The sequence below is a fragment of the Gossypium hirsutum genome, chromosome D13 (genome assembly GCF_007990345.1).
Source record: "Gossypium hirsutum isolate 1008001.06 chromosome D13, Gossypium_hirsutum_v2.1, whole genome shotgun sequence".
In the NCBI taxonomy this organism is placed as follows: Eukaryota; Viridiplantae; Streptophyta; class Magnoliopsida; order Malvales; family Malvaceae; genus Gossypium; species Gossypium hirsutum.
In genome coordinates, this window is record NC_053449.1 from 40,873,882 (window position 1) to 40,900,598 (window position 26,717).

At 31.1% G+C, this 26,717-nt stretch overlaps 1 protein-coding gene across 3 annotated transcripts; it reads left to right on the forward strand.

Moving 5' to 3' along the window:
- The first annotated feature begins 6,281 nt into the window (after positions 1-6,281).
- LOC107918589 (succinate dehydrogenase assembly factor 1, mitochondrial) lies at positions 6,282-8,287 on the forward strand. 3 transcript variants are annotated; one of them, XM_016848179.2, is made up of 2 exons: positions 6,282-6,482; positions 7,709-8,287. In XM_016848179.2, exon 2 carries the CDS (start codon positions 7,750-7,752, stop codon positions 8,041-8,043), a length of 294 nt encoding a protein of 97 aa, XP_016703668.1. In that variant the 5' UTR covers positions 6,282-6,482; positions 7,709-7,749; the 3' UTR covers positions 8,044-8,287. The 3 variants fall into 3 exon arrangements, with proteins under 3 accessions (XP_016703668.1, XP_016703666.1, XP_040965656.1); XM_016848177.2 differs by having other exon boundaries at positions 6,284-6,482; positions 7,624-8,287; XM_041109722.1 differs by lacking the exon at positions 6,282-6,482 and adding an exon at positions 6,515-7,623.
- The last annotated feature ends 18,430 nt before the right edge of the window (positions 8,288-26,717 follow it).

The following is a 26,717-nucleotide window of genomic DNA, read 5'->3' on the forward strand; positions in this document are numbered from 1 at the left end:
AATTTATTGGGTGAAGCATATTTATTTATTTATTTATTTTTTAATTTAAATTGGTTCTTTAACTCCTTGGTTTTTTTCAAAACAATGTGGACTTTGTTGATGCAATTTAAAATATTTCCACGTTGTCTTACCACATCAACATGGTTAATTTGTAACGGTTTAGCCCATTGTTTTTTAATTAAAAGTCAACAATTTGACTTAAAATGTAAACATGAAAAGTTAAAGTGCTAAAAAAAATAAATATTAAAAGTTATAAATATTAAGGACTAATTTTGACATTATAGTAATAATATATATATATATGTTGTCTCGCGATTAATTATCAAGTCTCAAATTTTTGTAAGAATTGGAAATTTAAAACTAATTTGTCACTTTAAATACGGGTAATTCCTATTTTGGTCGTCCAAAATTAAAAATTGATCATTTCACTATTAAATGATAATGGATGACCAACGGTGTATTTTCACGTTAGTTATTCCAAATTTACAGTAAACTACTCATTAATCACTCTAAATAGGGGTTATTCTTATTTTGGCCACTCCAAAATTATTCATACAAATGCACCGTTAGTCTTCTATTACTATTTTCCAAGTGGAGTGACCAATTAGATCAATTACATTTTTGGGTGACCAAAATTGGAAGAGCCCCTACTTAGATTGACTAATGGTATAGTTTATGCGTAATCTAAATATGCTATATTTATAAGGCTTAATGCTCAGTTTGGCCACTGAACTATATCTATTTTCTCACTTTAGTACCTAAAATATTTTTTCATTTTATTTTAGTACTTAAATTATCCTCCATTATAGAAATTCACCCACATCATTAAAACAAAAACTGACTCATGATGATATTAGAATGCTCCACATCAATCTTCTTTTATTTTTAATATTATATTTATTAAAAAAAAGTAAAATATCATATATATAATATACAAATAATTCAAAAGTTCAAAAAATTTTAAAATAAAATTTTTAAAAATTCTAAAATATATAAATTTAAAATTTAAAAAGTCATAATACTATATCAATATTGAAAATTTTATTTAAAAATAAAAAATTTTAAAAATTAAAAAATTAAAAAAAATACAATTTTAAAAAACATATTCTAGAATCGCTGTATAAATTTTAATTTTTTTTCCAAATATTCAAAATTCTAAAAATTCAAAAAAAATTCAAAAATTCAAAAAAGAAGAAGAAAAAGATTAACTTAAAAAATATAATATAGAAATTAAAAAATGAAAAACATTAACTTAATCATTGAAAAAATAAAAATATAAAATTTTTAATAAATTTTAGAAAATTGCAAAAAATATCTTTTAAAAAAATTATGAAATCATTTAAAATTCAAAGAAAACACCTGATAACTCCCAATCAAAGATCGATCAATGCTAATCATTGGTAGTCAACAGTTGGTCAAATTCAAAATATTTAATTTTTAAATATTCCTTTTTTTAATTTTTGAATTTAAATTTAAACTTTTAAATATAGTACGAGATTAAAGTAATAAGTCTATTTATAAAAAGGAGAAAGTTTTACAATATTTATAAATATAATTATTTGGTACACTAGCGTGGTGAAACTTCACAAATGAAGTTGAGATTTTATTAAGTTATATTTTAAATAAATAAATAAATAAATAAAATTATTTTTGAATAAAAACCTTTTAGGGGATGTTTGGTTGAAGGTGATGGTTATGCCATTACCTGCCTATTACAAGCTTATTCTGCAGGCCCACTTAAATAGATGTTTGGTTTAAGGGAATACCCTATTACGGGTGTATTCCATTCCGAGCTTAAGCAGAAATATTTGGGGATTTCTATTCCTTTCCCTCTTCACCGTTTACCCATTTGTTGCTTGAAGAGCCCTATCTTACCCTCACCAAATTCTCACCTCAAGAACATTCAAACGGCAATCATTCCTTTCTCTCATCACTGAATCGTCATTCAACTCGTGGAATAAGAAATTTTCTTTTTCCAATTTCAATTTTTGCCCTCACCTCTACCCAAAGTATGAATAAATTGTAACATTCTTTTCTTCTCATCTCTACGTTTCCTTTTTTTTTTCCTTTGGTTGCAGAATTTCAACCCTTTCTTTTTCCTTCTTTTTTTTTCTTTTCTTTTTCACTGCATTTATGATTTCATTGCTTTGATTTAACAAATGCTGGAAAGATAACAAGGTGAGTTGTTGTTAAGTGAAGATGGAAGACTGGGGTAAGTTTTAATTTTGGCCCGAATTTGTTGTTAATTCTTTGACTGATAAGTGATTCTAGGGGTGAGCATTCGATCGAATCGAATCGAATCAAAATTTTTGAGTTAATCAAGTTTTCGAATATCATTTTATTATCTTAACTTTATTTGAAGTTTTATCGAATCGAGTCGAGTGAGATGGAATTCGAATCGAATCGAATATATTTGTTCGAGTTAAATTTTAAAAAATAATTTTGGGTCCTTGTAACCATTGTCACCCATCGTAATAAAATTTGTCCACCTTAATCAAAATTTTTATTAACTTTCATCACTTCATAATTTATTTATTAATTTTTTATATACTGGTTAGCTTCTTTGCTTGCTTAGTTGTTTCAATTATCTTCATATTCTTGTCACTATGTATTTTAGAATTAAAAATTATAGTAAATGTAAAAATATGATTTTTTAATAAAAGTTATTTTAAAAATAAAATGTGAAATTGATACCAATATAAAATTTTAACACGAATATTTTATGGCATAATTAATAATTCAATTTTAATATAAATATTCAATATGACTAAACAATTCAATAATATAAATAATATAAAATTTGAAATTTAATTTAATAATATAAATAGTAGATATAAATAAAATTATTACTATTTATGTTTAGTGATTTTTTTTGGATATTTTGATTTTTTATTTGGGAGTAAAGGGTGAGAAGTAAAACTTTAGGGGAAAATTAAAAAGTTTTTGGGAATAAAAGTTTGAGGGAAAGTAAATAGGTGGAGTAAAATTTTGGAGGGAAAATATTAAAAAGAAAATTGGAGGGGAGAGGGTTTGGGATAGATGAGAGGTGAGATGGGGAGGGAATAAAAGTTTTAGGGGAAAAGTGGGAGGGAGTAAAAATTTTGGGGGAAAATAAAAGGTTTTGAGGGTTTTTAGGAGTAAAATTTTGAGAAAAATAAATGGGAGAGTAAAATTTTGGTGGGAAATGTATTTTGGGTAGATTGGGGGGTTGGGAGGGGAGGGGAGTAAAAGTTTTGGAGGGAATGTGGGAAGGAGTAAAAGTTTTGAGGGAAAAGTAAAAAGGTTTGGGAGTTTGGGGTAAAAATGTAAAATATTATAGTTTGATATTCGAATTATTCGAGTTATTCGAATTCGAAAACTCAACTCGATTCGAACTCGAAATTCGAAAAAAAATTCAAGTTGATTCGAATAACTCGATTAACTCGAATAACTCGATTCGTTTAACTCAAAATTCGAATTTTTTTTATTTTTTCGAGTCGAATCGAGTTTTGCTCACCCCTAAGTGATTCTATTTTCTTTTGTATGTTTTATTATGTATGAACTTGATTGTGGGAAATTTTTGTTTTTAGAGCTAAATGCTTGTTGGGTTTATTAAAATTTAGGGCTTTTTCTTGTTTTTGGTTTTGGATTTTATGAGGTTGAGTTGAGATGTTTCAAATGTGTTTGCTTCGAATTTCTTGGAAAATTGGCTATGGTGTTACTAGACCAAAAAGAGAAATTTAGAGATTTTTTTTCTTTTTGTTAAAAGAAAAACTGTATGTAGTGGAAGATCAGTAATTGTGGCAACATCTTGGGTATCTAGTCTTAGCTTCAATTGCTAGGATTCACTAGTTCTTTTCTTGAAATATTACCTGATGGTCACCTCGTAGTTTTGTATAGGAATTTTAAAGTGTAAAGAGACCTTAAACTAGATTCATTTCTATTTCGTATTTCATATGTTTTTGAGTTGTTAATAAGTGCTAAAGATTATGGTCTGTTTCCAATCTTAGTTGGAGAACCTATTGCATTATGTCATTCTTTTTATTCTTGGTTTCCCTTTTCTTGAAATCCCTTTTTTTTTTTGCTCAGGAAGTTGTATGCTATTGTTGCAGAGGATGAGATTCCACCTCTCCTTGCAAAGGAACAACTTAAAAGAAAATGGAATGATGAAGATATTGATGACTCTGATATCAAGGAATCATGGGAGGATGAAGATGAACTTGCTCTGCCTCTTCATTGTAACTTGTATTAATTACGTTTACTAGTATTTTGTTCTCGGGGCTCTTTGGTCCTATGCATATTTTTATTGCTTCTTAAAATTCTATACTGGAAAACATGTTCAAAATTGCAACCTTTTAAACCAACTAAACATAGGCAAGAAAAACCTGGTTACAAATGTTAAGCATGGTATATGGATTTGCTTGTGTTATTCTGAAAGTTATTAGTTATTTCTGGATAGGTCCTGATTTGATTTTTGATACATGTATCTCCTGGCATTGTCAGATGGATAAGAATATAACTTAAATTTGGTAATTCAAACTCTATTAAGATGTGCCTCATTCTTGATGTGATAAGAAAATCTCCATGTGATCCATTACCATCCAACTGCATCAATTAAGAAATTTGATCGATCATTAATAGTGATTCATGTATTCTATTCTTACCATTTGGATCTAGAACCAAGTAGATAGAGCCTCTCCCTATATCCTTTTCTATGGTGGCATAAGATTTGCTTTAAGGCTAATTATAGTGTCACTTATAACAATTTTGTGGATATTGATAGAATCATAGTGTTTTCCTAGATCTTTTGTTATAAACTCATTGGCATGAATATCTTAATACTGCTAGAAGTTAAATTTGCTGACTTCTATTTAGAACTATTTTGTTGTAGTTTGTTTCTAAATTAGCTAAAGTCTTATTGTTATCCTCCACCCGTTTTTTTATTTTTGTGTGTGTATATATATGTGTATATATCTAAAGGTGATTTTTTTTCTTCATTGCTTTTTTGTCAATAAGGTGCCATGATCTGACATTTTGCTTTCTATTATAGGCTTGTGGAATAAACCGATTATAAATCAATGGCTGAATTATTTTCCAAGAAAGGTGATGATAAGACTCTTGATAATTTTATTCCCAAATTTGAAAGTGACTTTCTGGAGTATGCTGAGCTTATTTCTCACAAGCTTTGCCCATATGAGGTGAGTTTAACAATCTCTTTCCTTGCATTGTCACTGTATTGAGGAAGTTCCTAAATATATCCTTTGATGCAGAAAAGTTATCACTATATTGTACTACTCAAGGCCGTGATGAGACTATCATTGACTTCTTTGAAAGCAGCTAATGTCAAAGATATTGCATCTTCGATCACAACAATTCTTGCTAGATCTATCAAATATTTTTTTTTCTGTAGAATGGGAAGATTGCAGTTAAGGAGAAGAAGAGTTCTAAGAAAGTAATATATGATTTGGTTTTTCTTCTTTTACATTTCCTACAATGCAATAATTTTTTATGCTATTATTCATGTTTTTGATGTTGGGTTTTGGCATGATGCAGAGACCAAGAGGATTGAAGAACATGGGAAGTATGAAAAGTGATTCAGGTTAAAGATACATAAATGGCAGAGTAGGACCCTTTTTCCTTTTTGATGTTTTTGGGGGAGTATTTTTGGAATTGATGTTAATAGGTTGGGGGAAAATATAGAGAAGTTAAAATAGGGGTTTGTTTGCTTGTTTGGTGTATAGATGTTTGATATTTTTCATATATATAAAAATGAGAATAATAATTATTTTTTTGGCAACTATGATCCCATGAGATTATGTTATGATTTTTATTAATTCATATTTTAATAATATTTATATTAAGAATGTTATTAAATTACTTATTTTTATTTTTATCAAATTATATTTGGTAATAATTATATTAAAATATGATTAAAATATGATTTATTATTAAATTTAATAATATGTATTAATAAAATAAATAATATTTATCTAGTTTAAGGGTTATAATATGTATTAATTCATATTTTAATAATAATTATATTTTAAAAAATGATTAAATTAGTTGTTATTTTTTAATCCTATTAAAATTTAATAGCAATAAAAATAATATCTACTTAAAAAAATTCTGCTAAAGATATTCTAGTTATTTTAGTTTTTTTCATTATGCTATTATAACATTATTACATCCAACCAAATACAAAAATACTATTATAGTTTTATTCTATTATATTTAACTCAGTAATTGAATTACTAATCAGAGCTTTATTTCATTATAACTACAACACTAATCCATTACAATCAAACTTACCTCACAAAATTATAATAAAAAGAAATATGCAAATCCAGAATATAAAGTAGTGGAGTGTGTTTTTGCGATCGGTGATACTGGAAAAGTGAAATTGATTTGTGTCAATTAAGAGGGTGAGGGATAGGAACATTTACACTTTCCTGGTTTCCAATTTGCAATTATCAAGACTTGTTTTCAGCTATCCTCCATTCCAGGTATTCATTTTTTATCCTTTTTTCTTAATTCCACCCGCAAACAGAATAGATTTACCGGCATAAACAAAATAGGTGCTTTATCCTTGAAATTTTTCGATTTTCTACAAACCCAAACTTTTCTTTCTTTTTACTTTTGAAAACTTCCAAATAATTTGCTGTTAATCTATTTATTGGATGATTTCGGGGAGCATATTTGTTAGTTGGTGATGGTTGGGTCATTTCATAAGCAACTCACAATATGTTCGATAGAAGTCTTCTTTGGGTTATTGCATCTTCTTTTATTATTCTTTTTCTTAGGGATTCATGCATGAGTTTCTTAACAAATGTCTCTTAGATGACATGAAACAACAAGAAAATTAATATAAATAGGCACTATCGTTACATAAATTGGCCAATCAACCCTATTTAATGATGGTGGCCGTGCACTGTTTGCTTTGCCAACTTGTTTGCTTTGCTTCTCATTCTTCCAGTTTTTGTCATCTGCAATAACTGATTGCTTTAGAATGTACGCTGAATCCAAACTTATTGGGTTTCTATAAGTTGATATGATAATGTGTTGGTGCTGGTGATCTTGTTAAGATAAAGAAGGCATAGTTTTTTAAATAATGATCAATATACCCAAACTTCTCATAGCAACCACACTCTTCCTCTATCGTCTAGGTGGCCTAATGATTTTCTACTTCAAGTATTCAAGGTGCTCAAGCCTGTTGACTTGAGACAATAACCATCACTATATTGCTCAGATTCTTCATTTTTCTTAAAGTCAGTATATATATGATCTCCAATGTTCCTCCAAGTACATGAAAAAGAAAATTTTGATCATACCTGTGACAATACTCATAGTCATACCTGAATCCAAGTAACATGTAACCATCATTCCAGTTGTTGTTGGTACTTCTAATTTAAAATTATTTGCACTTCTGTTTTCTGTAATGTGATCTGGGACTGTTAGTTGATTTTTTCTTTTTTAATATTCACTGATACTATTTGATGCTCCTGCTTGTTTATGCGCCCTTTTTATTTGTTTGATTGTCATGTTATTGAATGTGAAAATTTTGTCTTTCTGTTCAGTCTCTTTGTCTATTGTTTTATATGTTCAGCTCATTTACAAAACTGGGGATTGGTGTTATTCTTTCTATAGGTATGCTTGTGTAGTCCTGCTGATTTTTGTAGCACAGTTGCAATTGGTATTGACTTGAATACCATTTAAAATACATTGTAAGCAGCTTTTAGAGACATCCAGTGCAGAATATATTGATTAGTTGCAATGGGTGCATCCAAAGGGCAAAAACTTTCTGGGATGCAAAGGCAAGTACTTAGTTTATACAGAGGATTTTTGCGAGCAGCTCGTTCGAAGCCTACAGAAGACCGACGCCAGATTGAATCAATTGTCTCGGCTGAGTTCCGTCAGAATTCCAAGCAAGTAGATCGCAAAAATTTCCTCTATATAGAATATTTGCTTCGACGTGGTAAGAAGCAACTTGATCAGTTAAAGAGTCCTGATACAATAGGGTTATCATCTTGCAATGTCAGTTCATCTAAGAAAAATGCTGAAACTTGAACAACAATATGCCTTTGTGATCATATTTTTTTCTGGAAGAAGAAGAAAAAAAGATCCTTTTTATGATCGTCAGTGAAAAAGAAACTATATTACAATGATATTGATGTTTTTAACATGTTGAATCTCTTACTACTTTGTTTTACTTTATACTGGCTAGGAAAAATGCTGTAATTTGAGATTAAGAGAAGTGTTCGCTTGAAATTCAAGTGTTTTCTTGTGATTTATCTGATTCAACTTTTTTTTCCTTTCCTTCTCGAATTACATTCCTGTTGTTTCAGGTCTGGTTTTTTCCTTTTTCATTTTCCTCATCAATCTGATCTTCAGTTCATTGTCTGATCTTTTCTGTTTCGGTTGGTATTTATATTGTTATATATTTGTTAAAATATAAGATGTGTTTTTTTAGGGTTATTGGGTGGTAAAGGTATCCCAACTAAAGGATTCCTGTGCCGAAGTAGAGGTATGTTGTCATGGGATAATTCGTGTTTATGTAATTGGTATCAGATTTGTGAGGAAAGTATTGATCATATCTTGATAGGGTGTGAATGTGCATGACTTGTTTGGAGTCGGATTTTTCAATGGTGGGGTGTTCTTTTGGGTGATGTAGGACGTAGTGGATGGATTTCTTTTGCAGTGTCAACATGTCTTTAGGATGAAACGAACCAAGAGAAGATGGATGGCAAGGAATGATTAATGGTAACAGTTGTAATGACCCTTTTTTTTTCTGTAAGCTAAGAGCTTTTTACTGGATGAGAGCTATGTTGTAATGATCAGGGAAAAGGTGGAGATGGCAGGCGCCGACAACGCATTGAAAATGAATGTAGCAGTGATGTTGGCTTGGCTGCCGAGAGTGTTGCCTGTCGTGAGGAGATGAGAGGGAGAAATCAAAAGTATTGTTTGTGGGAATCATTTTTGGTCCCCTGCAGGATGACTTTAGGAAAATATGGTTTGGAGGCTATAAAATTTGCTTTGAAATCCTTCATTAGGTCTTCCTTTGTTTAATAACATGGCTGTGATAATGGAGTCAGATGAGAAGAACACAAAGACAGCATGGAGATGTTGGAATATTTTAGATGATGGTGATGATGACGACGTAAATGATTGTATTTAACATGTTGAGCTCCAACATTCATTTTATACTCGTGTCAAGGGATTGAGTTGCTAGAATTTTCTGCCAATGATGTGTGTGGTACTGATTTGCTCCTACCAATGATGCATGAGTTGTAAGAAAAAAAATGATGATGGTTTAACAATGTTCCAAACAAATTTCATGACAACTCGATCATTTATAAACTTGAAATCTAAATCATAAGCTCTTTCGAGAGCTTACATTTGTCACTTAGAAAAAACTTATATATTTCTATGTCATCATTTAACTAAGGATTTCTTAGAATTTATGCAAAGTAACGTAGACAGATTAGGTTTGAAATAATTTAATTACATAAATATAAAATAATGCAAGTTAATAGTGTTCTTTTGGAATTATTACGAACCTTTAATTCATTCTTGTTTGGATTTAAATTAAGCATGCATCTTCTAATTATTACGTTCATTAATCACCATCTGGTTCGGATTAAGCGATTAATTCTAATGCAGTAAAACATATCTTAATGCATAAATAACATGAATGATTTTAATTGGAAGCATAAACAATTGAGGCACGGAACAATGTAAACATGAATTGAACGAATTGACTCAAGGCGTTGTAACCATCCTAGCTGAAACAAATTTAAGTCATTATTATTAATGAAAAAACAATCAAATAATATGCAATCATGTTTATAAACTAAGAACAATTAAAAGAGAAAGGAAGAATAAACTCTGAGATGAATTTGATGATTTCTCGAGAACTATCTATGGTGGCTTCCTTTGATTTCCGTTGTTGCTCCAATGCAAATTACTCCTCAAGGTGGCTGGTCAAGAGAGCTTTTCTCTCAAGAATTGCTTACTGGGAGAACTCTCAAAGAGAGGATGAGAAAATGAAGGGAAATTGAAGGCTTTAGGTGTGGAAGAGAAAGGAGTGTGTTGAATGAATGAATTATGGGATGAGTTGAGAGGTGAATAAGGGTGGTATTTATACATGAGGGAAGGCTTGGGAGTTTGCTAAAACTAACATGGGCATCTCTGAGAAATCTCTCATGCATGGCTGGACATATTTCATGGAGAGGGGTTGATTTTTTTCATGATTCAAGCTTGATTCTTGCTTGATTTGTGGCATGGGTTGGACAGCAATTATAGGGTTTGACTGGGGATGATTTGTGATTTTTTTACACATGTAAGAACCCTCAAATTCCAAAGTTGATTGGGTTGCTTTATCAAGTCATTGCTGAAATTGGGCTTCTTTCCCCTTTAATGGACGGTTTGGGCTACAATATAGAAGACAGTCTTATTCTTTTCAGTAACCCACTTCCAAACTGGGTTAAAATAATTTTGTTGAGTCCAAATGCCTTAGCTTGCCGTCCTATGCTGGTTGTTGTTTAGCTCATGTGCATGTGCCACTCATACTGGCTTCGAACATTGAACAAATCACTATACCAACCTGCAGCAATTATAGCACAAATTATGAAATTTTCGAAATGCAGCAACATAAAGTAAAATTTTGTTAATTTAACACCGAAGTACTCAAAAATTATAATATTGATTTAATTGTGCCAACATTCTCGATATGTATTAAAAACACATAATTTCTTATCAAAATACTTTATATTTGCATAAATTTTAAGTAAAAAGTTTCTCTAAAAATCTATATAATTTAGAGTTATCACTATTTAATTTCCATAATATGTATTTTTTAAAAATTGTTTAAATGTTTGGAAACATTTATTAGTTAAATAAAAAAATATTAAAAAAATAATTCATTTTAAGTACAATTAAAAATTATTAAATAGTATAAAAAACTACAGATAAAATAAAAATAAATAGAATATCTATTTAATATTAATATATCATTGTGATAACATAAAGGGTAAATTACACTCAAGGTCATTAAATTATTACTAAGTTTACATTTTGGTTACTCAACTTCAAAATGTTACAAAATGGTCATTTAACTATTTGAAAGTTTTCATTTAAGTCACTAAACTATTCAAAAGCTTTTATTTGAGCCGAGCTATTAAGTTGTTATTTAAAAGAAAAAAAAAGGTCTGTCTAGTAAGCTCCAAAGTTCAAGCGATGATTCAATAATCAGTACAGTGGATCAATACCCATCGACAAGTAGAAAAATATACCTTAGATCCAAGTCGATCTGATGGTTAGTGTCAAAGCTCGGAGAAGAAATTTGTTTGGATTTTGGTTCAAAAATTCACGATATTCAAAGTTATTTCATGACAACATTGAAATGTAGAAGAGAAAGGGAAAAAGAACTTTCGATTGGTGAAGGCAATGCGAATGATAAGTGCTTAAATTCTACTATTTAAGTATTTTTGCCATAACTTGAGCTATAGAACTCCTTTCTTGGCTCATAATGTACCATTTTAAAGGGAATTGAAAGATCTAACCAAAATTATTTTACAACTTGAGCCCCGAAAAAGTCAAGAAGGTGTATAAAAATATCTTGGAAGTTTGACGCGAAAATCTGCCGAGAAACATAGAAAATTTTACTTTGTTTAACTAAGGGAACTTTTTATATTTTCTCCATTATGTGATTTTTTCCCAATAAAAATAGACATTATTAGGTTAATACCTAAACAAAGCTACCTTAGTTTTATTTTCTCCATGAATTTATAAACTCTATCTTAGTTAAAGAGATTTCAAAGTTTGATTCTAAAAGTAAGTGAGATTTAGTTGTTCTTCATATTTTCATTGATCTTTAGTATTTTCATATCTTTTGTTTTAATTACAAATATTTAGATTTGTTGAATACTAGTATCGTATTCAATTTCTTTGAATATTTGCCTTGTCAATTAGAATAGTTAAATATGTAATTATTTAATTGATTCTAATGCTTGTGATGAATAGCACAATTAAATAGCATGACTGGCAATAATTACGTATGCAATTCATGTTATGTGGACATGCAATCTAATCAAAAGGAACCCCACTTGTGCATGTGTTTGTTGGTTAAAATTAGTCTCACTTGTTGTTAATGTTATCAATACGCTAAACCCTAGGCGCGTAGTTATAAAGTTGTTTATTGATAAGGGGAATAATTCCAACAAGCTTCCTCTTAGTTATCAACAAAGTAATGAGAGACTAATTGCTAGTGTTGAAATCTAATGCCCTTAGTGTAGTAATATCGTCAATATACTTGTAATTTTATGAACAAATTGGTTTAATAAAATTCTATTATTCTCATTAATATCTCTTGTCCTCAATGGTTTTTTTCATGCAAATAAAAAAAAAGTAAATATTAGCTCAATGATTATCTAATGTTCAATTAATATTATGTTGCATTATGTGGATGGATCATAATGTGATAAGATAACTTATATTAGTAGATAATCTAAATAGTCCATGGTCTAATTTAAATTGAACAAGTCGATCAAATGATGATTATGTCATCCATCAAATCCAATTAGAGAGATACCTTATATTGGGTATTGTAGCGGATGACTCCTAGAAGATAGAGACATAGATATGACTATTTGAACTGACATTATATCGAGCAAGACCTAGGTAGAATAAATCCTAAATCCATTTACTGAATCATTCACTTGTGACATTCTTAGTGTGACTTACCTTAATCATGAGCAAGTGACGAACTATGTGTGCGTGACTCGTATGCTTCGAAGTATTAAAAGCTTGAGTTCAATTGGTAATAGAGTTCAAAGTTGGTATGTTGGGTATACAACTTTTGCATAACATAGCTTCACTTAAAATAGTGGAATTCATAACCCAATAAAGGGTAAATGATATCCTCTCATCGGCATTACATGGTAGATAGAAAAGTAACGTGGTCATAGATTATTAGTCTAAAGACGAATGATTTAATTACTATGTGTTAGTAATTGATTTTTTCATAAATAAATATGTAATGGTTACCATGAGATAAAATAAGATCATATTGGGAGAACATGTTTTATCCCAAAGAGATTTAGGATGTCCTATGAAGGTAACACACATATGATAAGATCATTGGACGAGCACTTGATAAGTAGCTTTCGTAATGGTATATAATAAGAAGAGCTCAATCATGGTAGTTTAGTGGAATGACTCAATGACTAAATAATGTTGTAATTAATAGATGAAGAGTTGTAACTCAATTACAAATTAATTGAGCGTTAATTATATATGGTCAACCGGTCCTTCCTCTAACTCGATACATCCTTGAGGGTTTCATTTGAATTGATGATGTGAATATATGAAACAACGGATAAGATAAATAGACCGCATGGATCACTATCCGCAATTGATGTGTTTTCTAGCCATAAACTTTGAGATTAAATTAATTTATTCAAATTGTTATTTAATTAAATGATAATTAAATAATTGAAGTTTGAATTGGAGATTAAATTAATTAGTCATCACAATTTCATATAAAAAGTTAATTAAATTTATTTACTCATAAATTCTAATACAGTAAATTCATCATAACTTTAACGAGATTAGAATTGGGTTGAGAAAACAATTTAATTAAGTGTATTTATTTAATCGAATGAATACTATTTTGGGTATAGGAAAATTATTTATTGGGTTGGATAAATTATATGAGTTGGTTTGAAGACTGGATAACACATATAATTATACCAAATACACGACGATGCCTAAGTAGGTCCAATACATAGTTGTAAGTGGCAAACCCTAGTCCCAAAAGAGGCTATTCCCATTGGTTATCTATATCACTCCTAGTGGGAGTGTGTTTTTCTTATTAAAATATTATGATTCGATTACACCTTGTTTAATTGAGATTCTTGTTATTTTATCTATAAATAAAAACTATCGGCTTGGTCAAATTACATCATTCACCTGCGAGGTTACTCTGCCAAAATACAACGAAATTATTCTATACTAAATAATTCCTTTTTCTTCAGTAATTGGTTTTTAGCCCTAGAATGTTTCCATATGTTTGAGAATAGAGCCCATACTCTAGCAAATCGAGGTGGAGATTAGCGAAAAAGATTGAGAAGTTGAAAGCTGGGAACGATCTAACCTGCCCATTCAGAAAACATAGGTAAAATTCGGGTAAGAAGGTTTATTACTATAAATAACACAACAGATAAGTTTTTTTTTTGACAATTTTTAAGTTTTTGTTGTATTTCAAACATGTTTTCTAAGCCATATTTTTCCAACAATTGATATCAAAGCCAAGTTGTGCAATGTTTATAATGTAAACCGGTTTACCAATTTTTTTCACTTACTTGGTTGTTTGATTAAATTTGATAAGAAGTGACATTCTTGCATTATAACTATGTTTTGAATTCATGTATGTGAATCTGTGGATGTTTTTATTTTATAAATTATTATAAGGTAAACTATTATAAGGTAATTTTGCCAAAAAATTATGGTTCCTAGATTTTTAGATCGATTGTATTTTAAGTTTATTAAAATGTTTTGGGTTTGTAATTAGATAGTAGATTGTCATCTCTATGCAAGTTTTTAATTTTAATTTTATTTTTTTAAATTAGAAAAACTATGTGAGATAGAAACGAACTAAGAATTTTTGTAATCTCAAAATCTTTGACGAATCCTAGAAAAGTGTGGTGGATACCTTCCCAAGTTGATCTAGAAATGAATAACAGATGACCGAAATCGGGAATTGATGTGGGAGGTTAGGGAATCAAACCCCGGTTAGACAAACAACGCGTAAGGACTATCGGGGCATTGCGCCCCAACAGGCGCACAAGACAACATGGGTGATTGGGGTATTCTCTAGCCGACGACCCAGTCTGCAAGTGCTGGGGCTAGGGATGTGCAAAAAAATACCGAACCAAAAAAGTAAAATGAATTTGGTTCCTTCGGGTTTCATGTTTGATTTAATTGGTTTACTCAATCGGTTTTCGATTTTGACATTTTAAACTGAATAAACCAATTAAGCCCATAACCTATTTACATACCCAAGCCCAAATATAAACTTTAAACCCAAATATTCATTAAAACTTAATACTCTTAAAGCCCAAACCCGTTAAAGCTAATACATGTTGATATTTAAAACTCAAATTGGTAATTTAATTTTTTTATTATATTCATTTTATTTTTTATCATTTAATATATAAGTTAATTTAATTTTAATATTTATATGTAAGAAAATATTTTTAATTTATCATTTAATTTTTATGAAATTTATATGTACGATATTTTGAAATTGCATATTCCTTGGGGTAATCGTTTATCACTTTTATATATATATAAATTTCATAAAAATTAAATGATAAATATTTCATTTATGATATTTATAAAAATTACATGATAAATTTCAAAAACCCGATTATTTTTGTATATTTGAGCTTTAGCTTTGAAGCAAAGCTTGATCAAGGTGAGTGGTAAGGTGTGCTATGATTAATGCACAAATCAGTGAGTTAAAGGGGAGGCTTAGGTGGTCTAATCACCTAATCTAAGTCCCAAGAGTAAGCGTTATTACTTGAGCTTGATATTTTGCAAATAAAGCCTACATGACTTGTGAAATGCTTAAGTGTGTGATATGATTTTATGTGTTGAGTATATGTCTCAACATGCCTTGAGCAGCTAGTTTTATGCACACATATCTGGTATGAAAGTGTATTTGGCTCAATAAACAAAGAGTTTGCACTTGAACTGCATTATGTGAACATGTGGTAAGTGTCTGATCATGATAAGTATGATATGTGTAAGTGTGCGTAAACCAAAAAATAAATGTGTGAAATGGATATGTTGGCCTTGTGAACTTTTGAAAATATTGAATATAGTTGGCATGCCATAGGATTTGAGTACTCATTTATATGCTTTGTTATTTGGACATGTTTGGAGGGATAAGGGAATGTAGAACATTGCTCCATTCATTGGGATATGTTGGTGTGTTGTTGAGTGCTAGCTTAATGCTACACTTACTTGGGGCATGTAGGCTCTTTTGAGTCATGGTGTGATAGAGATCTGAGTATCCAATGAGAGGTATTTGTATAAATTTTCATATTCACAAGTTATCAACATAATATGATATTTGAAGATACTAAGTGATAAATTTGTTTAGCATGCTTACTTTTAACTCTTGTTTTTGTGGTTTGTTATAGAATCTTAAACACTCATTGGGCTTGTTTAATCTCACACTCTTTTGTTTTTATTTTTTTTAAAGAAATAGCTTGAGAAGAGTGGTGAAGTAAGCAAGCTTGTGATCCCAAGGCAAAGCATCTTGATTGTGCATGTGAGATGGTTTCTTGGTTATTAAAGGATGGCATGTGACATGGACTATTTAAGGACTTTCATAATTGGTTTTTGGATGTTTTATTGCTTGGATTTGTTGCAAGAGGTGTGCTAGATGAATGGTTGGGTTATATATTGGTTAGCTGGATGTGCCTTAGTGTATTGTGGTTAGAAATACTTAAATGACTTGTTGAATGATTGGATAGATGCAAAATGACCAAATGGAAAGGTATGTACCTATAATGCACTTAAAATAGCCTTATATGCAAATTTGGTATGTTGAGTAATTGAATTGGGACTTTAGAAAGGTATGTTAGTATATGTGATTAGATTGGACGCCAAAGTATGTTAATGTTTGATATTGTATGATTAAGCATGATTTATATGATCTATGTATGCCATATGACATGTTAGAATAGGTATTTTGGCATGATTTATATGATCTATGTATGCCATACGTCAAAGTGTCATATACTAATGTTGCAAATTTTCTACAATATACTGCACTTTTTCGTCATGACGAACCTCAACAACGTTGCAATGAGGACTCATTTTTGGGACGAGAATTCCTTTCCAGGAGACGTCGTGACGTGATTTTTCACGTCGTCTCGATGTGGTTGCTTAGTGAACTAGGCATGATTTGTTAACTTTGCAATTAATTCTTGATTGTTATACAATAAAATTGGAGGCCTTAAACACCATGAAATGCTTTGAAAGTTTACATAATAGGGTTTTATACGTTTAATTTCAAAATGCAATCTTTAATTCCTTGAAACGGTTCTATTGTATTGTGATAGATGAAGCATGTGTTAGGCTTTGTATGTTTAAAATTACTTGATTAAGCATGTATTTGATTGGTGTGATGGATGGTTTTGTGGTGTGCTTGGTGATTGGTAAGGAAAGTCACGTAAGTGGCTAATATAATGTTCCAGATTTGGGTCAATTCATCCTAGTTAGGTTTGGGGGTGCTACATCTTGTTTAAATACCTATGAACTTATTAAGCATTCAATATACTTACCCCAGTATTTTTCCTTTCCTTGTAGATGGTCAACTTGCGGAACGTGTCTTGCGAATCGTCAGAAGCTCACACTATCCTGTTACTGATTCGATAGCTTTTCAATCGTTTTAAAGTCTAGTTTTGTGGCATGTACATAGTTGTTTGTATATGTTAATTTGAAATGATAAGTTTTAGCCTACAACCTTTATAATGCTTGATTTTGGTAAGGATAAAGCTTACATGAAATGATATGTTTTTTTTGTAATGTGATTATGTTATGTATGGCACTTAAATTAGCATGGCTGACATAAATTTGCAAATATGAGAAGTTGATTGTTGAGCGGTTAGATGAATGTTTATAGTTGAACAATTTCAAATTATACAATTTGTGCTAAAATGAAGCTATAATGAATTGATTGATTAGAAATGATTCAATGGTTTGTTTTTTCATGTTTTTGGTATGGTCGATTCAAGTTAAAATGGTGAACTGTTGAGTTGAATGTGTAGGTTTAAGGAAAGCTTTGAAATAGGTACCAAAATGGCTCAAAATTTACCAAAAACAAAGTCCACTTCCTGAAGAGCAATCTTCCTCGTCGCAACATCAGTCGATAGTGAGTCACATCGCAACGTTGAATGGCCTAAGGTCACGATGTGACAAACTATTTGGCGACGTCACAATGTGGAGAAAGTGATGTCATGACATCGTCCCTGAAATTTTGAAACTTTTCAATTTGGTCTTATTTATATGATTGAGCTCAAAATAGATTGCGTATCATAATGTAAATGTGATATTACATGTTTTTATGATTGAATGATCATTTTACTGTATAATTTTCTGTAGTTACTTCGGCAAGGAATGTGACATCTTGTAGCTCGGACCCGACGATTGAGTCGGGTAAAGGTGTTACAGTTTTGGTTGTAGAGTTCATATGTTTAAGTTAAGGTTTTAGTTTTGGTGAATAGGTTTCCCATGGTAAAATATCAAGGGTGTTTGGCTTTTACCTAAAAGATCCAAAAATGCTTTGGGAAAAATAGTGTAATTTTATTTATTTTATTTTTTCCTAGGATGGAGCCATGGAAGTTTTTTTTGTTATGATTATAATATTTATGAATATTATGAATAATTTAATGTCAATAATCTAGAAGCATGTTCGTGTATATATGTATGAATAGTCATCCTAGATAGTTTAGGAAGAACGTCACTTATACTTATCTACATAGTTTAGCCATTCAAGCTTGAAACTTGATTTAAAACCTTGTATTATTTCTTAAATATTGAGTGGGAGAAGGTCTGCAAATAATACATATGGCCTCCATTGATGGTTTCCATGTGATGACATAATAATGCTTCGAGTCAATTTTACCTTGATTGCTCCTTATGATAAGTATTATTATATGGATTCTTTAGAGAGACTTCCTTTAAGAGGACAACTAGTCATATATGTTACTCTTTGAGATTATCCCACGATAACTCATAATAGAGTACATATTTATGATGGGTGTTGAGTTGATAGTTATACACTCAAGATTATTCTAGTGAAGTATTTTCCTACGTAACACTACTTACGTTAGAATAATGATAAAATGTGAAACGATTATCAATATTTATGGCATCTAATTTTTTATCTTCGCTTATTAATTGGATGGAAATTCATGTTCCTACTATTTGTTTAAGATTAGCCCACAATAACTTAATTTAATGGGTGTAGGAATTATCATTGCAATAAACTTACAAAATTTTCAAGGTTTAATGTAAGATGCATGAATTATGTATATTGCAATTTTTTTAAAATTATTTAATATGAAGATAATTAATCAATGGAAATTTTATTTTTTAGTTTAAAAAGGCACCAAACCTCTTGATTAACCTCCTCATTGAAAAAAATTTAATGAAAATAATTATAAGGAGTGGAAATGAAATTTGATGTTGTCATGAGCTTTGAAAAACACAAGCTACTACTTGATACTAGATGCCTATCAGCTACCCAAGATACGACTAGATCTTGATGGAAGGATTCTAATGAGATAACTTGTTGCTACATTTTAGCGAGTGTAACTAGTACACTCCAAAAGCAATGTGAAAGCTATGAAACCACCAAAAAGATGATGGATAAACTAGAGGGCATGTTCGAAGGCCAAACTATTTTGGCTTGATAATTTGTTATCACTATTTTAATGAATACCCAATAGAAACCCAACACTTCGGTCAAAAACCATATGATTACGCTTATAAGTTACTTTGTGGAGGCCGCAAATAATGGGGTTGAACTTGATGCAAACACAAAAAGAGATAGTGTTCAAGAGCTTGTCTAAGGATTTTGCTAGCTTTATGACCACATATAACTTAAGAGACAAGCAGTTGACACTTGCATAAGTCATGAAGGAGCTCCAAATGTATGAGTTGATGTTGAGTGGTGGTCAGCAAGTTTGAAAATTAGAAGTGAACTTAACAATTTCTTTCATCTTAAAAGGGAATGGAAAGTAAGCTAATAAGAAAAAGACTAAGCCTTTGGGTCCACCAAAATTGGATATGAAGAAGACTAGGAAACCCAAAGACTTATCAAAAGTCTAAATGTTTCTTGTATAATAAGAAGGACACTTCAAGGCAAATTGCAAAGAGTGGAAAGACCACTTAGCTTCAAAGGGTAAAGGTATACAACTCTTAGTTATCGAAACTTGTTTAATGGAAGATTCAGTAGACCATTAAATCATTGATTTTGGAGTCACTAATTATGTTTGTGTTTCTTTGCAAGGGTTCAATGAAATGAAAGATCTTAGGGAAACGAATCTCTTGTTACGAATTGGAGATGGGACAAATGTGTCGGTTGAAGCAGTGGGAGAAGTACATCTTTATTTTGATAGTTTTAGGAATATTATTTTGAAGACGTTTTCTATGCACCAAAATTTTAGAGAAAATTAGTCTCTGTTGGATGTTTATTTAAAGATGGTTTTACCATGAATTTCAATAAGAGTATTGCAATTTATAGAAATTGATACCTTATTTGTAAAAGATGGATACAAAATAATCTCTACTTTATCAAATCAAAGATGTACTCATTGTTTGAAATCAAACTCATGAATAAGAAACTCAAAACTTCTCACTCTAATGAGGTGTATTTATGACATTTAAGACTTGATCGTATTAACCAAGATAGAATCACTAGTCTTGTGAAAGATGGTGTCTTAAGTTCACTTAAAGAAGTGCATCTACCATAATGTGAGTTTTCCTAGGAAGGTAAGATAACCAATCAATCTTTTAATGCGAAAGGTACAAGGATCGTTCAACCCTTATAACTTGTGTGCACTAATGTATGCGATCCCATAAACATCAATGCATGAGGTGGTTACAATTACTATGTAACCTTTATAGATGACTATTCCAGATATGGGTATGTCTACCTAATGCACAGAAAGAGTGAAATCTTTGATAAATTTCAAGAGTTTAATACGGAAGTGGAAAAATAATTAGGTTTACCCATAGAAACACTTTGGCCCAATTGAGGTGGGGGATATTTAGCGGTTGAGTTCTTAGCTAGAGAGTGAGATATTATCCCAATGAACTATATCAGGTACTCCACAATAGAAGGGCATTATGGAGAGAAGGAATATAACCTTGTTAGACATGGTTCGTTTAATGTTAAATTATTCGCAATTACCTGTGTCTTTTTGGGGGTATGCATTAAAAATGACTTGCTACATTATAAATGATGTACCAAATAAGGTTGCGTCTAAAACTCCATAAGAGTCGTGGCATTGCAAGAAGCCAAGTCTAAATCATTTTAGATTTTGGGGATGACCAACCCACATATTAGATAAAGATGTGTAGAAGTTGGATTCACAGGCGAAATTGTGCATGTTTGTTGACTATCCAAAAGGAACGGATAATGAATTATTTTATAACCTGAAAGATCAAACTTAAGGTGTCGACACATATTACTTTCCTAAAGGAAAGTTGCATAAGTGACTTCAAACCTCAAAGTAGATTGTTACTAGTGGAACTTTTAGGAAATACAGAAATCCTTAAAATTTTTATTGTAGATCTAACTCCGAATAGTAAAATTCCAAACGATCAGTAACATAGGGAGCTTCGTCGCAGTGGGAGGGTCTTCTGAAGATAATGAACCAGTCAAATATGAAATAGCAATGTAGAGTATTGATTCCTAGATATGGGAAGTAGTTATGGAGGTTGAGATGAATTCAATGAAATCCAACTTAGTGTGATAATTTATAAACTTATAGAATAGGATAAAACATTTTGGGTGTAAGTGTGTTGGAAAATTGGGTTAAAAAATACATCGAAAAATTGGTTTAAGGGATGAACACTTCATGATTGTGTTATCTAAAGTAATAAAAATTTAATCAAAATTATACCTTTATGATTCATCTAGTATGAACACAATAACTGAGTATTCTTCTCCGTTATCCTTAAGCTTACGTCTGTCAGGTGTGGGCTCGCTTCGAATAAAAAGAATTTCAAAAAATTACCACTGTGCAATTTTGTAATTTTTCTAAAATTCCAGGGTCAAGTTGTAAATAACAAGAATCTCTAGAAATTTTTTGAAAGAATTTAATATCTTATATTAAATATCTAGATAAATATTAAATTAAAATTAGTATTAAATTTATTACAATAATATTATCATTGGAAAAGTTAATTTGAAATCAAGTTACCCAGTAGAGTTCCATTAGGAGTCTAATTTTTCCATTGCTTTACTACCGAAGAACCACTGTTGCTGACCATCTGTTGGTCGTCAAATTATCGACGTCGCAGCTATCGTGCACGGCTGTGCCATCGTCGACATGACTCCCCATGACACCGTAAATTGTCACCGCTTTGCATGAATGGGCCTGGCAAGTTCGGCTGCTACCGGTTCGATTTGGGCTAGTGACGGCCTGACTGGTCCGGTCTAGCCACCATTTAGACTGTCGACCCAGTTTCATACACAAGGCCTGGTTCAACCAATTTTTAGGTTTTGGTCTCGAGTTTGGTTCTTAGGTTCAATTTTCAATCTCAAGTCTTATTTTCAAGTTCAATTACCCATTGGACAATTGTCTAAATTGAAAATTAATTTCCAAAAATATCATATTTATTTTAATTTGTAAAACCCTATACTTCGATTTGGATGTCAATCGAGCTATAAGGTGATACAACGATAAAAATTGACATTATTCATTAATTTTATCAAACATAACTAAAATAATGCATATGCAAACATTTTTATGCTATTAAATCAAATTAAGACTTAAATCAGGCATTTGAAACATTGAAAACAAGTCAGGAACAAATCTGGATTTAATTGAAACTTTTACAACAAAAAATTGAAGGAAAAGTGATAATAGGGGTCACATGGCCGTGTGACAGAGCTCTTCCAGTGTGGCTCTTGAACATGGATGTGTGGCTAACCGTGTATCAAATCGTGTAGCATCCGAAATAAGTTTCACACAGCCATGTCATAGGCCGTGTGCCAGACTGTGTAGGATTTGAAAATGGGGTCACACAGTCGTGCCACCAGGCTATGTAACTTACTAATTCCATGTGGGGAAAACGTGCACCGAAATTTAAGAATCAGATGGTCGTGTTGCACAACCGTGTGAGGCACATGACTGTGTAGCAGCCCATGTATGCCCAAAATTTCCTTCAAAAACAAGCTAAATCACATTCAAATGCTTGAGCACCAAAAAATGCAATAACCATAAATTAAACCTATCCAATATGTGCCAACGCAAGCCATAACATACCAATTAACAATCATTCCATGTGCCTAACCAATATGTCATAATTGGTACCACAATTCAAACATTAATCTAAACCATAAACAACTACCACAAACTCACACTTCACAATAGCTTCTACATACCAATTCATTAACATCCATCCTAAAAGGCATGAAAGCCTTATCAAAAACATATAATAACCTTTTCAAATTCACCAAATACCAAATACTAGCCACCATTAATTAACATATTATACCAACCACATTAACCAAGTACCAAAATGGAAATTACAAGCTACCATTCAAACTTAAGTTACTTATCAACTAGATCTTTCAAAATATATACATAAGGATACCCTAATTACATGCCACTTTTAACCATAGCAAAAGGAACAAAAAAAAAACTACCGAAAAGATAGTGGATAGTGTGTGATCTCCTGAACTGATCCAATTGACATCATGATTCCGATAGATCTACAATAATAAAACCAAAACGAGGTAAGCTCATATAAAGCATAGTAAGTTCATGAAATTAAAAATTTTATACTCGATAATTTAGATATAATAATACCCAAGAATTATAATATAACATCTTTCCTTATATTTCACCTATCTCAAATAGTCGAGACAACATAACCTGTAATACTCACACCATCAAATTCACCATGTCATGAAATCACGATTTAATATATTAAAAATTTCTTGGCCTGGGGGACATTAATAAACCAACTTCGGATACACGGAAGAGAAATGATCATTAGAGCCAACACTAGGACATTAACCGACACCCGATGCTGCTCACACAAGCTTTAGAGAATCCATAACACATGCAGGATCTCAAGCCATCGGTACGTCATCCATTACCAATACAGAGTACCTGATATAAATATAGGCTGGCTAGAAGCCTGTTAGGCTCAAGGCCTAATACATATACACCAGCCTAAGGCCTGTTTTTTCCTAATGACATGTCACTTGTATTTCGACTATTTACTAAGTTCACACAGGCCTATCATACTTATTGATACATCACAATTTCGATAGTAACCTTCCATCATGTTAATCATTTAATAGTTAAACTAATAACAATTATTGTAACTCAATTAAATAAGCAATAAGCAACTTATTATAAACATAAATAACATAATACGAAATTACCTATGCAGTGGCTATCGATATTTGACGAAAACTATTCAACAACCTTTTCTTTCCCACGATTATCAACTGATCTACTCGTTTCTTGATGTAGATATAATGATTCAATTCAATTAACCAAATTTAACATCTTAAAACACTTTAAATCATGTAATTAACTCTTTAATAATATTTTATACATTTACCCAAACTTTACCTTTTATACTATTTAGTCCCTAAAACCAAAGCTTCAAATTTATCTCTATTAAACCAACTCCAAGCTTAACCGAATTTTCTAGGGTCCCTATACAGTCCATAACTATTATATTTTTCCCAAGAATTTCATGCTAATTTTCCTATTTTAACATATGAGTCATTGAACTTTAAACTAACCAAAAATTACATCTCAAACTAATCCAAACTCAACAACAAGCTTAATACTAAACTACTTAACATCAAAATCATTGAATATCAACAATGGAAAACTTCTAAATATTGGAAGGTTTAAAAATTTAGTCCTTGGATTAAATAAAGTAAGCTATAACCATATCAAAAATATAAAAATCATTAAAAATTGGGTTGAAAAACACTCACATGCAATAGAACTAAGCCTAATCGAATACTCTCCTATTTTTTAATAGAGGTTTCGATTCACGTCAAGCCAAAATGAAGATGATGATGGCTTTATTTTACTTAATTTTATGTTTTATTCATTAATTACCATTTTACCCTTTAAGAATAACTCAAATTTTTTAAAAAATAAACCTTAAACCGCCCACTCTTAATAACTAGGGTTAAATTGCCCCTTAAAGCCTTCAATTCATGATTTTATTCTCCTTTAATACAATTAATTAATAACATTAAACTTTTGGAACTTTTACGTTTTAGTCCTTTTACCTAATTAAATTATTCAAACGATAAAATTAACATACCAAGTTTTTTTACGACATTACCACGACCATCCAGATACTAATTAAATAATAAAATAACATGCTAATCGGAGTTGTGGTCTCGAACCATAGTTTTTGATACCAATAAAAATGGGTTGTTACAACTTTCCCACTAAAGGAATTTTCATCCCCGAAAATCTTACCAAAGAAAAGGTTTGGGTATTGCAATCTCATAGTTTCCTCGAGTTCCCAGGTGGTTTCCTCAACACCATGACACTGCCAGAGGACTTTTACTAAAAATATCCCCTTGTTTCTAAGTTCTTTAACTTCCTGAGGTAATATCCTAACCGGTTCCTCACTATACGACATGTTAGGCTGCAACTCTATCTCAATCGGAGAAATCACATGTGATGGATCTGATCTGTATCATCTCAACATCGACACATGAAAAATATTATGGATCTTTTCAAAGTCTTCCGGTAATGCCAAACGATATGCCACTCGACCTATTCTTTCAATAATCTAACATAGGCCAATAAACCTTGGGCTAAGTTTACCCTTCCATCTAAACTGAATAATCTTCTTCCAGGGTGACACTTTGAAATATATTTTCTCGCCAACCTAAAACTCGATGTCTTTTCTTTTGAGATTAGCATAAGATTTTTGGTGATCTGTAGCACTTTCAAACAATCTCGAATAATTCTGACTTTATCTTTAGTCTCATGGATTACATGACTGCTAGAAATTTTTCTATCATTCAAATTTGTCCAATATAACGAAGTTCTAGATTTCCAGCCATACAGAGCTTCGTAAGGTGCCATTTTAATACTCGACTAGGAACTGTTATTATAAGCAAATTCTACTAACGGAATAAATTTTTCCCAGCTACCCTCAAATTCAAGTATATAACAACAAAGCATATCCTCAAGTATCTGAATCACTCATTCTGACTGACCGTCCATTTGTGGATGAAAAGTTATATTAAACTTCAATTTGGTTCCCAGGGCCTCGTGTAAATTACTCCAAAATCTGGAGGTGAATCTCGTGTCGTGATCTGAGATAATCTTTCACATAAAATCTGGGTTAGTAGAAATCAAGTTAATGAACTGAGAATGGTCATGTACAAAATTTTTTAGATGATATTTTACTCGTTTGATAATAAATAAGTATCAAGTATAGTGGTTGAGTAATGGTGGAGCTGTCCTTCATGACCTGTGTTTGAATCCTTCCATCACATTATTTTCTATGTGGTACAATTTTTCCTTAAACCTTAGCAAAGGTTACACCATGTTTTTAAATTAAATGTTGTAGGAATTATAACAAGTTAGAGAATAGTCAAGTGGTTAAGTGCTTAGTTAATTTCCTAAAGGTCCTATGTTCAGTTTCTCACGTTCTCATGTTTTTATTTAATTTTTGGCTCATAGAAATTTGTTCAAAGCTTCCATAATCGTCCACTCCTAGTTACCATGCAAAGAAAGATTCTTTCCTCCTTTAGCTAGTCAACTTTCCCCCATAAACCCCCTCTTTTCACTCCACATGTTCCCCCTTGATCCACTTTTCATGCCATTGTCCTCCAAAGCTTCCATTTTCTCCCATTTACCAAGCTTTAACCGTCCATCCCACCTAAGTTAGCCACCTTTCACTTTTTCTCTCATTTTAGTGTCTCATCCTTC

Coding starts and splice junctions, on each gene's coding strand:
- LOC107918589 (XM_016848179.2), top strand. CDS start 7,750: ATGGGTGCATCCAAAGGGCAAAAACTTTCTGGGATGCAAAGGCAAGTA.